This window comes from Bubalus bubalis, chromosome 3 (assembly GCF_019923935.1).
Source record: "Bubalus bubalis isolate 160015118507 breed Murrah chromosome 3, NDDB_SH_1, whole genome shotgun sequence".
Lineage (NCBI taxonomy): Eukaryota > Metazoa > Chordata > Mammalia > Artiodactyla > Bovidae > Bubalus > Bubalus bubalis.
This window is the reverse complement of record NC_059159.1, coordinates 7401187-7415746: the sequence shown is the minus strand read 5'-3', so window position 1 is coordinate 7415746 and position 14560 is coordinate 7401187. Positions and strand designations below refer to the sequence as shown.

General features: G+C 55.2%; 1 protein-coding gene across 4 annotated transcripts in view; it reads right to left on the bottom strand.

Moving 5' to 3' along the window:
- The window catches only part of LOC102398845 (SAP30 binding protein), a 33700-nt gene that overhangs the window by 6256 nt on the left and 12884 nt on the right, over positions 1-14560 (bottom strand). For all 4 annotated transcript variants that reach the window (XM_044938581.2, XM_006045261.4, XM_044938582.2 and 1 more), the window contains 2 exons: positions 6684-6726; positions 1650-1738 (listed from right to left, as the gene is read on the bottom strand). In XM_044938581.2, coding sequence (XP_044794516.1) covers positions 1650-1738; positions 6684-6726 — 132 coding nt within the window. The remainder of the gene's footprint in view (positions 1-1649; positions 1739-6683; positions 6727-14560) is intronic.

The window sequence follows — 14560 nt, the reverse complement described above, 5'->3', positions numbered from 1 at the left end:
CTCAATGGGAAACCAGAGAACCACCTGGCGGGGTCCAGGCCAGTGTCACAGGTCCTGAGGCCCACAAAGACGATGCCCGCAACAGATGGCATCAGGGCTGCCCGGGGAGTTGAAGAGGCCCCAGGAACCCAAGCCTCAGGGCCGGGCCACCTCGGAGGAGGAGCAGGCTTACCCAGCGAGGCTGGCACTGGCCCAGGGCAGGGTCTCTCGGCAGCCTCCCCAACTAGTGGCAGCTAAACACAGACTGTCCAGGAGGAAACCACTTGGGGTGCTCTTCACCTGCAAGAGGAGGTGGGCGGGGGGCAGGGCCTGAGCGAGGTCCTCTGGAACATCAGGAAAGGTGACCCACTGCTGTCAGGAGTCAAGACTGCCCAGGGGAAGCACTGAGCCGGGGAGAGAGGTCTGTAACACGTTTGCCAGGCAGAGAGAAGCCGAGCGCATGTCTCCATGTCCTTGCTCTGCGGGTGATGGAGGAAGGCCTTCCCGGAAGGCTCGGCAGGTGAGGCACTGCTGTATCTTACAGATGACTTCTCTGTGTGCCCTCGGCCATCAGGCGGGTTCTCCTATCTCAGGGGAACTAAAACCTCTGCTCACTGTCATGGTTTCTGCCACTAGCAGGATCTAAAAAGGAGAAACATTTTGATATTGAAGGCTGGGGCTGGCTATCTCTGCCTGGTGGCGGCTGGACTGTCCTTACAGGCTGCGGCTTGTTGCTGGAGTGTGAGTGACATGGGTCCGGGGGTGGGGTGGTATGTGGCGGCGGTGGGGAGACAACTCAGCAAAGGGAAGGGGTTTCCAGGAAGAGAAGGGCCAGTGTGCTGCAGCCCAGCCCCGCTCGACACCCACCCAGGTCGCCACATTCCCAGTCCCAGGCCCCATCGGTCACCCGTCCGTCAGCGTGTGTGAGGGCTAGCGGCGTAGCCAGAGGCCCCGCTCGGGGGCAGCCGTGGGGGTCTGTCCTACTGTCACAAGGTCCCCTTCAAAGGGGAACACGCAGAGGGACAAGGAGAAACCGCCACCGAGGCTGACAGGGAGGAGTAAGGCCAGCTGTTCCCTGAGGGCCTGCTCCCGAGGTGAGCGCACTCCACACTCCATCTCCGCAAGTCAGGGATCATCAGACAGGAAGCCAGTGAACCACCATTTCAGGAAAACGAGGACTGAAGCGCATGCATTTACACACGTGTGCATTTGCAGAGAAGGCAATGGCAACCCACTCCAGTGTTTCTGCCTGGAGAATCCCAGGGACGGGGGAGCCTGGTGGGCTGCTGTCTCTGGGGCTGCACAGAGTCGGACACGACTGAAGCGACTTAGCAGCAGCATTTGCATTCCTACTTGTTTCTTGAACATTCTGATGACCCCTCAGGTTCTTAGCCAAGTTCCTTCGGAGACATTCCCTGGGCTCAAGGATGCCCAGAACAGGCATGTTGTTTGCTCTGCTGGCAGTGTCCCGGGGCAGGCAGGGGCCCAGCTGAGGCTGCAGAGGCAGCCGGGGGTAGGGTGCCGGCTCCTGGGAGCAGCCTAAGCGAGGTCACCAGGACTGCAGGCTCCTTCCCACTTGGGCTGTTTCTTTTCCAGAAGCCGCTTAAAGTCAGACCCAGCCAGACACCCGCCCAGTCTGCACGGGCCTCAGCAGCTGAGTGTGCACGTACCTGTAAGTGGTTTGAGCACCGGCCAGGGGGCTCTGGAGGGATCTTGATCTCATCAGGTGACATGTTCCGGACTCTTTCAGAAAAGGAGGCTGCAGAGAGAACAGAGGAGTTCTGTGAGTGCGCGCGAGGGTCAGGGTGGGGGCCCGACATGGACAATAAAAAACCCTTCAAGACAAGAAAGGTACATAAAGTGTTTTCAAGGAGGGATCACACACTATAAAATGGCAAAACAGGGCACGCGGAGTGGCTCTCTGAGGGTGCATCTGAGTTGAACTTAAATGACCTGAAGGAGCCAGTAGGTGCAGTGGGGAAAGAAGTTCAGGCAGAGGGCGTGAGTGGCCACATCACAGCCGGGCCCGGAGGAAAGACTGTGTCCTGGGGGTGCTGGTGAGTGGGGTGCTGGGAGGTGGGAAGGGCAGACCCACGACCTGCAGCATCTGCCCCTTTCTCTGGTGTAAATTCTCCCGTCATGGCCAATCGATTTCAAGCTACCAATGTGAAGTCATGAGCTCAGGGCTGGGAAGACACGCGCACACGGCTCTGCCTCCCACGGGCTCTGCTCCTGAAACACCCTCCCAGGATCCTGGGGACTCAGAGCTGCTTGGTGCTGTCCTTCCGTCTCAGGCTCTGCTACCCAGGGTCCACCAGAAGCTCAGGGTTCCCTGGGCTTCAGCACTCAGCATTCAAAACTGCTTGGTACATAAATGACATCTATTCAATACAAAACGACCTGCTGGTTATTAGCTTCGGGTCCTTCAGCAGTAAAGCAATCAACCCTCACTCGGTCCACTTCATTCCTGGGAACAAAAGGCCTGATTCTGAAGTGAAGACCCACAGCTCCCACGGGACCACTCCCCTGGCGATGCGCCCCTGCCCACCCACGTTTCTCTCTCCCTCCATTCCCCTCCCTGCTGCCTCCAGCCACCCTGGCAACTGCAGAGTCGTGCTCTGGATCACCCAGACAATGTGCTACTTGTTGTAAGATTCTGTCTGTGCTTTTTAAGACATTCGCTCATGAAAAGGACTATGCAATGAGCAAACAGCAGGCGGAGCAGGGTGGGGCAGGATGAAGGCAAAGAATGGACAACCCAGCACCACTAACACCCAGCAAGTACCCACTGGGCACCGACATGTGCCGGCCCTGGCGGGACTCTCTCAGCCCCCAAGTGGCCGCCTGGACTGCCAGTGGACGGCCGGGTGAGCCTTTCCCTTCTCTCCCGGGGCTGGATTAATATTTTCTTAGCAGATAAGGTGCTTTGATTTCTGCTTTGAGCTTCACTTCTCAGCTGCTGCCAAATGAGCCTGCACACACTGAGGCTGGAGCTCGAGCCCAGGGACCATCTCCCAACAAGGCTACATACATGTACCAATTCTCACTGTCGGAGGAGCCTCCCTGGATGTGCCCCAGAGCAGGGCGTCGGCATGTCATCCTGCTGTGGACCGAGACACCAGTGCGGTCTGGGAGCACGCTCCACCATGGGGCCACGTGCTTCTCTTTGCTCAGCCCCTTCTGTCTCCTGCCTCCTGAAGCAAGGGTGACACCTTGATCTCATCCCAACTTCCTCCTTCCTCCCAGCCCTGGGAGAGGCAGGAGTTCTAAGCTGGAGGCTCAAGTAGGCTGCAGAGGCTGGCTGAGAGTGGGATTACCTGGGCTGTGCTGGCTTTTGCGTTTCATAAGCATCAGCACCAAAAGCCAGGAAGGCCAGGGCAGGCTCTGGGTGCACAGCAGGGGGAGACGGCTTCCCTGGGGTGGGGAGTGTGTGTGCACGTGACAGAGAGACAAAGAGTGCCCTTTGGTATTTGCCAGGAAAGCCTTTTGGAAAAACAGGGTGTGACACTGTTGCCATTAGCAACCCAACCACCCAAGTGGTACAGTGTGACAGGGAGGGGAAGAGGTCCTCTCAAGCTCGTGGGCTAGAACTGGGCTGGGAACAAGAGAGTTCCTCTCTGGAACAACGGCGAATGAAGGCACACATTCAGGAAATGTGGTACAAGTTTCTCTTGCAGATTTCAGGAGCAATCTTCCTGCAACTCTGTCCTTCCTAAGTCTCAGAATGCATCTGAAGCAGAAGACATCAGACCCGCACACAGGGCTGCTGGAGCCGCCACAGAGCCTCAAATCAACCTCCCTGGAAACACACCAAGACGTGTGTCCAGGCCCTCGGGGGCAGCCCAGGTCTGTGGCTGCTCTGGGTCTGCTGGGGTGTTCTGGGCGGGCGCCGTACTCAGGCTCTGAGAAGCCTGCCATCAGCATGATTCACCCCGGGTGCACGCCCACCTCACAAAGCAGCGCAGGTATCCACAGCTGCCAGGCATGGATCTGCACAGGCGCGGCTCGTCAGCAGGGCGTGTGTAATGGCGGGAGTCAAGGCACGCCTGGTGGGTGCTGTGGGGCTGGAAGCAGGAGGCAGCGGAGTGTCTCTGCCTCACAAGAGACACAGAGAACTCAAATAGATGACCGCCCCAGGGCCACTGCTCCAGGACTGCCCACGGGGCACCTGGAGGGGAGGAGTGGGTGTCCACTCACCTCTGTCAAGCAGCTACAGTGCTGGGGAGCCCTTAGCCAGCTTCTCTGCTCCCCTTTGCGCCATTAAACCTGGGCCTGTCTACACAAGTGAAAATGCTGTCCACACCAGTGGAGCAACCTGAGTCCTCCATCCAGAGGCAAGGATGGAAGGCGCTGGGCCCAGGCAAAAGGGGGACAACCAGGGCACCATGAGCGGAAGCCACCCTGCAAGTCATCCACCACCTCCTCAGTGAGAAACGGGAACAGGAATCCAAACTATGAGGCTTCAAGTTTCACCTGTGTTTTCTATGGGAGAATGGATTCAAGAAACTGTGGTGTAACCCCACAATGAAATAATATTACCAATCAAAAAACAAAACAAAACAAAACTATGGATATGCTCAAAAACATGGAAGGGTCTCAAGAACATTATGGGAAATGAATAAGCCAGACAAAACAAACAAACAAACAAGGAGTCCATTTGTATTAATGGTTCTTGGGCAGGGGCAATTTTGCCTCCAAGTTGACATGTGGCAATGTCTAGAATCATTTTTCGGAGAAGGCAATGGCACCCCACTCCAGTACTCTTGCCTGGAAAATCCCACGGACGGAGGAGCCTGGTGGGCTTCAGTCCATGGGGTCGCTAAGAGTCGGACATGACTGAGCGACTTCACTTTGACTTTTCACTTTCATGCATTGGAGAAGGAAATAGCAACCCGCTCCAGTGTTCTTGCCTGGAGAATCCCAGGGACGGGGGAGCCTGGTGGGCTGCCGTCCGTGGGGTCGCACAGAGTCGGACACGACTGAAGCAACTTAGCAGCAGCAGCAGAGTCATTTTTCGTTGTCGTATTTGGCAGGGAGAGGAGACAGCTATTGGCCTCTAGTGGGCAGAGACCAAGGATGCTGCTAAATCACTGTACGACACACAGGCCAGGCCGCCACAGCAAAGAATTACCCAGCCGAAGATGCCAGCAGTGCTGAGGCCAACAAATAAACCAATTTATGAGAAACGCTAAAGAGACAAAACTATAGTGAAGAAAAGAGATCACTGCCCGCCTGAGGCCAGCGGACGAAACATGTGCAAGGGGATGGCACAGGGAACACTCTACAGTCACAGAGACGTCTTCGTCAGGACTGCGGTGGGGGTTCCACTCTATGTAAGCTGCCCCTCACAAAGCTGCTTTCAAACGGTGACAAGGAGAGGCAAAGTCAAAGCTGTTTATGGACGAGTTTAGGGCCGAGGTGGCTGAAGCCCACACACATTCCTGCCAAGCGAGCGCCGCTAGTAGGAGCCGAGAGCGCTGCCTGGCTGCGTTCCTGGGGGGCGGCTCCGCCCCACCCCGTCCTGCAGTGACAGCGAGGAGGCCGAGGCTGCAGTCCAGGGCCGGCCCCGCAGACCGCCTGCTCGGGGAAGGCCACGGGCTTCCCAGGGGGCTTGCTCTGCTCCCTCTGCCTGTGAAGCCAACTGCACTGCCCCTATGGCACCAGTTTCCCAAGATCAGGCTCTTTGGTTTTAGGAAAATTTGGGTTTGTTTTTTTTTTTAATAGGAAAGACTCATACCCCATTCATCAGAAAACCCGGGGCTGAAGGGCAGAATCCCGCTGAGCATCTGGGCTTCTCCACATGGTCAAGGTCCTACTCAGTCTTTCCCTCAGGAGACAAACATAACGAATGACGTTTAGGTCTTTCAGTCACGATAACCAGAATGGGTCCCCACCTGCCAACCCTGGTGAAGGCATCCTGTCCAGAAAAAGGACAGGTTGGAGGGGCTGCCGGATACAGCATTTCCAGCTTGGGGCTCCCCCGGGCAGGGCGAGTGAGCCACAAAGACGCCATCTGGGCGAGGGGAGCAGGAACCCCGCTTTGTGAGGATTAATGGAGCGGACGGGAAGAGACGGGCAGTCTCGCCACGGACGGGGAGGGCCAACCCCCCACAACGTGAGGCTGGGCCAGGCCTCGGGGGAGCCCTGACAAAGTCCATGGCAGAAATGAAAGGAGTCGAGAGACCTCCTGAAAGGCTGAAGAGGCTGGGCTAACACGGGGCTGGGATGACACACGGGCCGCGTTCCAGAACCGTAACCGCCCTGGCCAGTTACACAAAGGGCCCCAGGCTCCAGGGCTGGGAGGCATGCTCCCTCCCGGGGACAGAGCAGCATGCCAGCAGAGGCCCAAGTTTGAGCCCTGAGCCCGTGAATACGCCAGCGGAGAGGCTCAGGGGGTCCAAGGCCGGAGGCCAGGCGCAGAGCACAAGGAGAACAAGCTCCCAGCTGGAGGGGCCCGAGTCCCTCTTGACGACACTGGCAACTGACCAAAGCTCCCTGAAACGCACCATAAATACAGTTTTCAAAGAACTGTTCTCTGGGTGTCTCACCCAGACGTCTTAGGAAATGCAAAAGGCCCTGAGAGTCAGAGTCCAGAGACAGGTTCATAGCTGAGCTGCTGCCTCGGTGGAAGCAGAGAGAAGCCACCTGGCTCTGGGTGAGGCTCAGAGACCTGCCCCTGGCACCTTCCACCCCAGGGTACTCACCAACTAATTCCTGGGGATCTCGTTTTTCTACTTCTGGGTTATCCTGCAAGGAAAAAGGAAAACACAAGCAGTAAGTGTGCGGCTCCCGACCCAGAGTCACTCTCCTTACTGACACCACTCAGGATTTTTTAGGAAGGAGAAAAGGTAGAAGCATTGCAAGGAACCCGGAGAGCGAGCTGACACTTTGGGGTTCCTGAGACCCTTGAACCTCCGAATATCCCTTCTTCCTTCATCAGAGCAGCCGGGATGCTCCAGCCACCTGCTTCAGTCTCTCCTCCATGGCCTCCAGCAGTGACCAGCACCCCCAATGCCAAGGAGAGCAACCAGCAGCCAGCCAGCCATCACCTGTAAACCTGGACCCTGCCCATGGCTCCCCTGGGCCTGGCCAGCCGCCCCAGCACACAGCACCTCCGCCAGGCGCCCAGGAAACAAGAGGTGGCTACAGAATCTCAAGACCAAAACGCAAAAGGCTATCTCCTCCCAAGAGATTTTTCTCACTTTCCGCTTCAGCAAAAAAGGGAGGCTTTATCACAAGGGGGCAGTTCACGGAACTGGGGGCGAGCAGGCAGCAGACCTTCAGGGAGTCACACACTGCCCTCAGGACAGCCCAGCACAAGGCGGCCTGGCTCTGTCTCCCAGCTCACCTGCTGGTTCTCTTCACACTAGCTCGGTCTCTCCAAAGAAAGCTCTCTCTGACCCTTCATGCGAGCCCCTGCCCCCAGCACCCACTTCCACGCCGTGTCCTCTGTTCTGGAGGTATACAGAGCCCTAGGGGCAAAGGTTTCTCATCAGACCACTCCGGATCTCACTGCTCAAAGTAAAGGCTTCCCTGCTGATCCAGTCGTTCCAATGCAGGGCACACAGGTTCAATCCCTGGTTGGGGAACTAAGACCCCCATGTGCCACGTGTCGTAGTGAGGAAAATCCAGTTCTGGCCATGCTCACATGGCTAGGCACCTACTTTCCTTGCTTCTGCTGCCCCAAACACACAATGGTAAAAACATACCTGTTCTCCCCATTTCTGGAGAAACTGAGCCCCTCAACACAGGTCGGGGTCTCAGGTGCCATGACATGGTAATGATCACAGCGGCAGAAGCTGTGCTCACAAGGCTGGATCTGTATCCCCTCTCTCTGGTCAGTGAGGGAGGAGATAAGACAGTAACGATCGTGGACCCGACGGGCACGTGGAGGCGGCTGGGCAGCACTGTGTATGCCACTCATACGATGCGACTTGACACCAAGGTGACGTCTCAGAAGGCAGGCACAGGGAGGCCACCAACCCCCCAGCCCCCAGGCTCTAAAACCAGAATAGCAGTTCTTAACCCCCTTCTCCAAAAAGTCCCTAGGATAGGCCAAAACTCCCTCATTCTTTGGAACACTGCAGCTATTCATTCGACCTGGACGGGCACAACGTCCAGGCCAGGCTGCTTAGCAACCCTGCCCCCAGTCACCCGCCCCCTGCCAATCAGGTGGGCAAAAAGCAGAGGCACCCCCAGAGGGCTGCCGAGCCAAATTCAGGTTGGTCATCAATCAGCTGCTCCACAGAGAGCGGGTCTCGGTGGGCCCCACAACGATCCCTTTGTAGCTGTGACTCTGGGGGAACCCATGCTGAAGAGTATGGCACGCTAGGCTGTAAAGGTCCTAATTCTCCCTCCAGGGGACAGCTGTCTGGGTGCTCATTGTGGGAAAACATCACTTGGCCACATCCGACCTCCCATCTGGGGCCATCTGGCTGGTCCCACAGGCCTGATGCATTAACTCTTCAAAGGCCTCCTAGGGCTTTTTCCCAAAGCGCTGCCCTGGGCCCTTTGGAGGCCAAAATGCAGAGCAGCAAGGAAGGAGGCAAGCCAGCCACGTGGGAATTCTGCTGTCTGCTCCGGGGACACAGGAAGTTAGTCACCAAACAAGTGAGGAGTCTCTTCAAAGGAGAAAGGACCTATTCACACCACAAGCTCCTCGTAAGATTAAAAGGTGTGAGGCTCCTGGGCCTGCCTTTGCCTGGTGATGGGAGGTGGTGATGGGAGGTGGAGCGGGTGGGCAGAGGCGGAGATTCCTGTGTTTCACAAGGGCCTGGGCTGGCTTATCTGAGCTTTATTTAGTCACAGCTTGGGGAGAAAAAGAGATGATGGGGCAAAATCACAAAGAGGAAGTCTTTTTTCTACTACCTTCAGGTTTTCCTTTTTTGAGCCGGCTCCTCATTTTCCCCCAGATTTATCTTTCTATACATGCTCCCCTCCCCAAATTAACCTGGTAGTTGGTTTCAATATGACAACTAGTCTCTGCTTTTCTACTCTCACGGCGTGCACCTCAAGTCCCATGAAACTGTGGCCCCTTATTTAATTCCAAACCAGCACCCCCAGAAAGAAGTTCTGCACCCTTGCCCCTTCCCAGCTGGAATCCAGCTCCACATTATCTGCAAGCGCATGGACCCAACTGCAAGCAAAGATTCTCCTGCCTTGAGACAACCCTAAAAGCCAAACACCTAACCGAGCTTCCGCAGGCTGGGAGCCACAAACCACGGCGAGGCTTTGGAGTCTGAGCTGCTCAGGTCCCCCACGTGCATCACAGGCGCCTGTGTGATTCCTAAGGCCCTGGAGAACCCAGCAACGGGACTCTGTGCCTCCTGGTGGCCACACCTTGTTACGCTTCAGCAGGGAATTCCTCTGCCCTCTGACGTGCACAAGTGGGTTGTGGGTCTGCTGAGCTCCTGGGCATGTGGCCTGGTACCAAAGTGCCCCTGAAGAAGAAAGCTGACGACCCAAGTGCTTCCAGATCCGAAAGGAGCCTGAACCCCCGCTGCCCCAGTGTGAGCCTGAAAAGGGCTGGACTACACCCCACAAGGACCTGGAGCCACGGCAACACATGTTCTTGGAATGGAGTTGGCTGCAGGACGTTAGGGGATGCTGAAGAAAGTCCAGCAAGGAAGGAGAGTCAGGGCATCCGGTGAGACCACTGAGGACAGGCGTCAAATACCCCAGAGATGCTTTTTAGAACCACTTATGCTCAATGGTCCATCGAGGCAACTTTCATCCAATGAAGCTGCTCTGAGGGCGAGGACGGGGCTCCACGTTCAACACAAAGACCCACAGGGACAGTCACGCCTCAGATACCAGAAACTCAGCGCAAAAACAAACAAAGTGCCTAGGATAGTTATCTTGGAAGCCAGCCATGGTGTTAGAAAAAACAACTGATGAAGTATTTAAAAGGGCTATCTCCTTAGGAGACTGAAGGAAGGTTCACGCATTAAACTGCCAGCAGTTCAAGAAACCGGTTTGACAAAACCTGCTAGAGAGAGACTCGGTATATCCTTAAAGAGGCAGGAGGGGAGGAGAGGACATGAGCAAAAAGTAACAAAAACCCACTGTTCCTTTCCTTCCCCCAAAGCAGGGTTTCAGAAGGCTCACAGGAAGCCTGCCTTGACTTGTCGAATCCACCCTCCCTGGCCTCCAGGTGGATATTCCGTTGGCCACAGAAATGAACTCAGCCTAGAGATCCAGTTATCAGACAGATGACTGCGTCAGCCGGGAGGCATGAGTCCAGGTCTCCTGGACGTGACAGCACACGCCCCCTCAGACACCCCGGCGGGTGCTTTTCACCCAGTTCCTCAGGAAGGTGGAGACAGGGCGTCCTGCCTGGGACAGCGTCGCACATAGCAGTTCCTGGGGGAAAGACCAGGCAAACCTGGTTTCTGCCCTCCAGTTCAAGTCCTGTTAAGACACAGGAAAAACAAAGCAAAACAAAATCCGTATCGTCCCACGAAGCCAAGTGAGAAAGGAGGAAGGAGAACCCTGACGCCTCTTCTTCAGACCGTCTGCACCCCCTATTCTCCCAGGGCTTAAGTCCCTCTGACCAGGGTGTGAGGCGGCTGCCGTGGGCTGGGGCCGTCCCTGGAGGGCTGTGATCTGAACCTAACAATTTTGGTTTTGCAGTTAATCGTGTCTGAGACTTGGAAGAATCTAACAGCCCTGTGACAGGGGCCGCATTTTTAGGAATTACAGAATATGAGATGTGGTTCCCTCTGCAGAGAATATAAAACTCCAGCCACCAGCAAAACCGTGACCACAGCAGAGGAAGGAAGTGAAAACAACACGGCTCCATGACGCGGGACATGTGGCCACGTGAGCTGGAGGGTTTACTCAGCAGAGGAGCCACAGCTCCTGGTGGCGAGGATGGAGGTTTACAGCCAACACTTCATCAACCCTTCCGAGAGCCAGCCCCACAAAGTGCACTCGAAGCTCTGGGGTCCAACCTGAGACAAGGCAAGTTGGCAGCTGGATTCCGCCACATCCAAACTCTGCCTTTTCTCCCCACGTTCAGGAGCACTAGGCACAGAGAAAACCCTCTGAGCAGAGGGCAAAGGACAGCTGCGCCCCGCTCCAGGGGAAAGAATGTTCCAGACTAGGTTTTCTGGCCGATGATGAAACGCTGCATCTTAAAAGTAGGGGGCAGCTGGGGAGGCAGATCAGAGGAAACAAAGCCTCCCAAATCTTCTGTCCTCTCAGACCTGGGGCTCCCGAGCAGTTACAAAGCCCTGGTGACATTGCACTCCATGAGCAGAGATCCCACTCAAAAAGAACCCTCACTGTGGCCTGAGGCCCCAGGCACGCTCTGCTGGCCGTCGGCCTCCTCCCCTGCACCAGGGAAGGAAGCAGGCCTCCATCCCACCCCCATCTGGCCAACGAGAGGACACTTGCCCTGTTCTGTGCTCTGTCTTATATACCATTGTGTTCCCAGCACCTGCAACAGTCAGTGCCCGGCCCACAACAGGTGCTCAAACACTGATCTCACACACACACCCCCTCCCCTCCTCCACACACACACACACCCCCTCCCCTCCTCCCCACACATACACCCCCGCCCCTCCTCCCCGCCGCCACCCACGCCTAACCAGCCAGTGGTCAGTTTTTCTTCAGTCTAGTTTAGGGTTTCAAAGCAAACATCACCTGCAATGCTGAACCCCCAGACTCCAAACCTGTTAAAGTCCACAGGTAGTTTCAATGTGTGGACTCAACATCAGAAAGCAAGGCAGCGGAGGAGCTACAAGAGCAGAACTGCAATAAAGGTTGATACGGGGTAGGCAGGAAGGTGTGTGTGTGGCAGGGGCACGCACCAATACTGAATTTAAAACACCTTAAGTCTACCTTGTTGCTTCTGATCTGAATACAAAAAAAAAAAAAAAAAAAAAAAAGAATTATTGTAAAGTTAATTCATTTATTTATTCCACAAATAACTTATCAAGCATTTATTATGTACCAGGCAATGGGCCAAACACTGGGCATGTGATCCGAACAAAACTCAGTCTTGGGGAATAATGTTAGGTATCATGCTAAGCACTTCAGTGAAAGATCTCATTTAATTCTCATGACAGCCTTGTGAACTTGTGGGCAGACAATCCTGCTGTTTCAAGAGCCAAGGAAGCCCCGAGAAGGCCCCTGAAGGCTTCAAGCTGACAGACAAACGAGGTTTTCTGTGACATGTGAGTCACTTCAGGATGCCCAGAAAGCAGCCATTCCAAATGGCTCCAAGCGCCAGAATAAAATCATCGTGGTCTGACAGACAGTGTTGGGGGCATGGACTGAGAGGCAGGAACCGCAAGACTCAGCAGCAGTCACTGAACCCAGTGTCGCGTGGGGGCAGCCCCGAGGCGCAGACCCCTGGCAGGGGTTGCTTTACCTACACACCCAGGAGAGCCCAGAAGAAAGCCTGTCACCAGCACATTTCCTTCAGTTGTATCCTGATGGTCAGGATTGGGCCACTGCCACGGCAGGCTGCCTGCCTGCGGATGGAAACACTCAACTTATCAGAAAAATGGGCGGAAGCTGGTGGGGCCGTTTTGGATTCAATGGACTTGCTTTCACTCCCAGCTCACTGCTGGGAAGGCTCAGCTCCACAAAGAGAGGTTTCTACAGGAAAGGGTTAAACAGGCGTCTGCCAAGACAAACTAAGCCAGCTCCAGGGCTGGCCTTGGAGATGGAAGCAAAGGCAGGGAGGGGGAGAAGAACAGTCTCTCTGAAATCCTGGCTTCAGTAATGCCCCCATGGCTCCGCATGGCGCTAAGGCTCTGTCACGTGGAATCACCCAGACTTCATGTGAAGGCAAGCTCTGGCTGGAGCCACCTCCCAAGGGGAGACTATGCTGACTATTTCAAACGTAACCACAGATCTGATTCAAGACACTTGAAGATGCAGAGTGGGGATTCTTTACCACTGAACCACCTGGGAAGCCCAATGTTGATACAAATGAGTAAAATCCTGTCAAACCCAGGAATCCTACAGTAGCATCTCAAGGGACATGGACTGAAGCAAGGAACAGAGGTGGGAAGTGCCAGATCCCTAAAGACAGGCAGCTTCCCCTCTACAACATAAATTTCGAAAAGCTACGTCCTCACTGGGGAAGGAGGCACCCAGCCACACCTTGGTTAGAAATCCGTGGCATGTGGCCCTGAAGGGAAGGAAGTCTGCTGGGGCCTGCGTGGCTGGTGGGCGGGTGGACCGGGCATGCAGCGGCTCCTTCTTGGATGCAGAACCGCGCAGGGGCAGGGTGGGGCTCCTGGGAGTCTCCGCTTCAGCTAAGCGGGGCAAGTGCAGTCAAGAAGGCCCTCCTGGCAGCGGTGGGACTGCCAGGATGGGGGGTGAGAGGGACAGTAATGGTCCTTCTTCCCTTTGCGGGAGATCACAACTCCCAGCAACCACAACGTTTCTCCCAGCGGTGTTTGGGCTACACATGTAGCCAAGCTGCCTTCCAAAGGCGGTGAGACAAAGGACCTACCTTGAGTTTTTTTCAGTCTGGACAAGAGAGCTATTTGCACAGCCTGCCCTGCCTCTGTCCCTCTGCCTGCTGCTCAGATCATCACCCAGATGGACTTGCAGACCCTAGCCTGGGGTGGGTGGGTTCTCCCTGGTGTGCAAATTCTGTCACTTACTCCGTGAAGACCACCTCCACCTTGTTCAACAGCAGCCCAAAAGAAGGCCAAACGGCCACTCACTGTGGGGAGAGCAAGGCAATGCTGGTGGTAAATAGGCCTGGGTATTTTCAACAGTTCAAAGGCCAAATACAACAGCCAGAAGACAACACCAGATGGCTCACAAGCCAGGAATGGTCAAGGGCCATTTCCTTCTCTGCGCTTAGGTGAGTCACACTGTCTTGTTTTTTTCTAATCAGTACTTAAAAGGATCATGGGTCTGGAAGGCAGAACACGGGGGCAGCCAGGAAGTGAAAACCAAGATGGAGGGACCGAGCACACACCCTGCTCCTCACACCCTAGACAGAACGCACCAAACGCTAACACACGTCCATCAAGTCTTGTAACACCCCTGTAAGGCAGACTATCATCTCCATGCACAGAGGAGCAAACCGACGCGAAATACAATGAAGCAGTTTCTTGCCCATAAATGTCTACGTTGGAATTCAAACTCCAGCCTGACTGCAAAGCCTAGAAATACCATTTCCCAACTTCTTGCCTCCTCCCTTGAGACTAGGAGGCTGTGAATGGCCACAATTTCTATGAAACCCTTGCTTCAACCACTGGAAAAAGTGAAAGTGTTAGTTGTTCAGTTACGTCCAACTATTTGTGACCCCATGAACTAGAGACAGCCAGGCTGCTCTGTCCATGGAATGCTCCAGGCAAGAATACTGGAGTGGGTAGCCATTCCCTTCTCCAGGGGATCTTCCTGACCCAGGGATCGAACTTGGGTCTCCTCCTGGATTGCAGGCAAGATTCTTTACTATCTGAGCCACCCAACATTATTAAAGAGCCAGGAGGTGAAATTCCTCTCCAGGAATGACTCCACAGCAGGTCACAGGCAGACAGGTGTTACACCCTCCACTTAAGGAAAAGACGGCCAGATCTATTATCTTTTAACTATAATGATCAGGGGA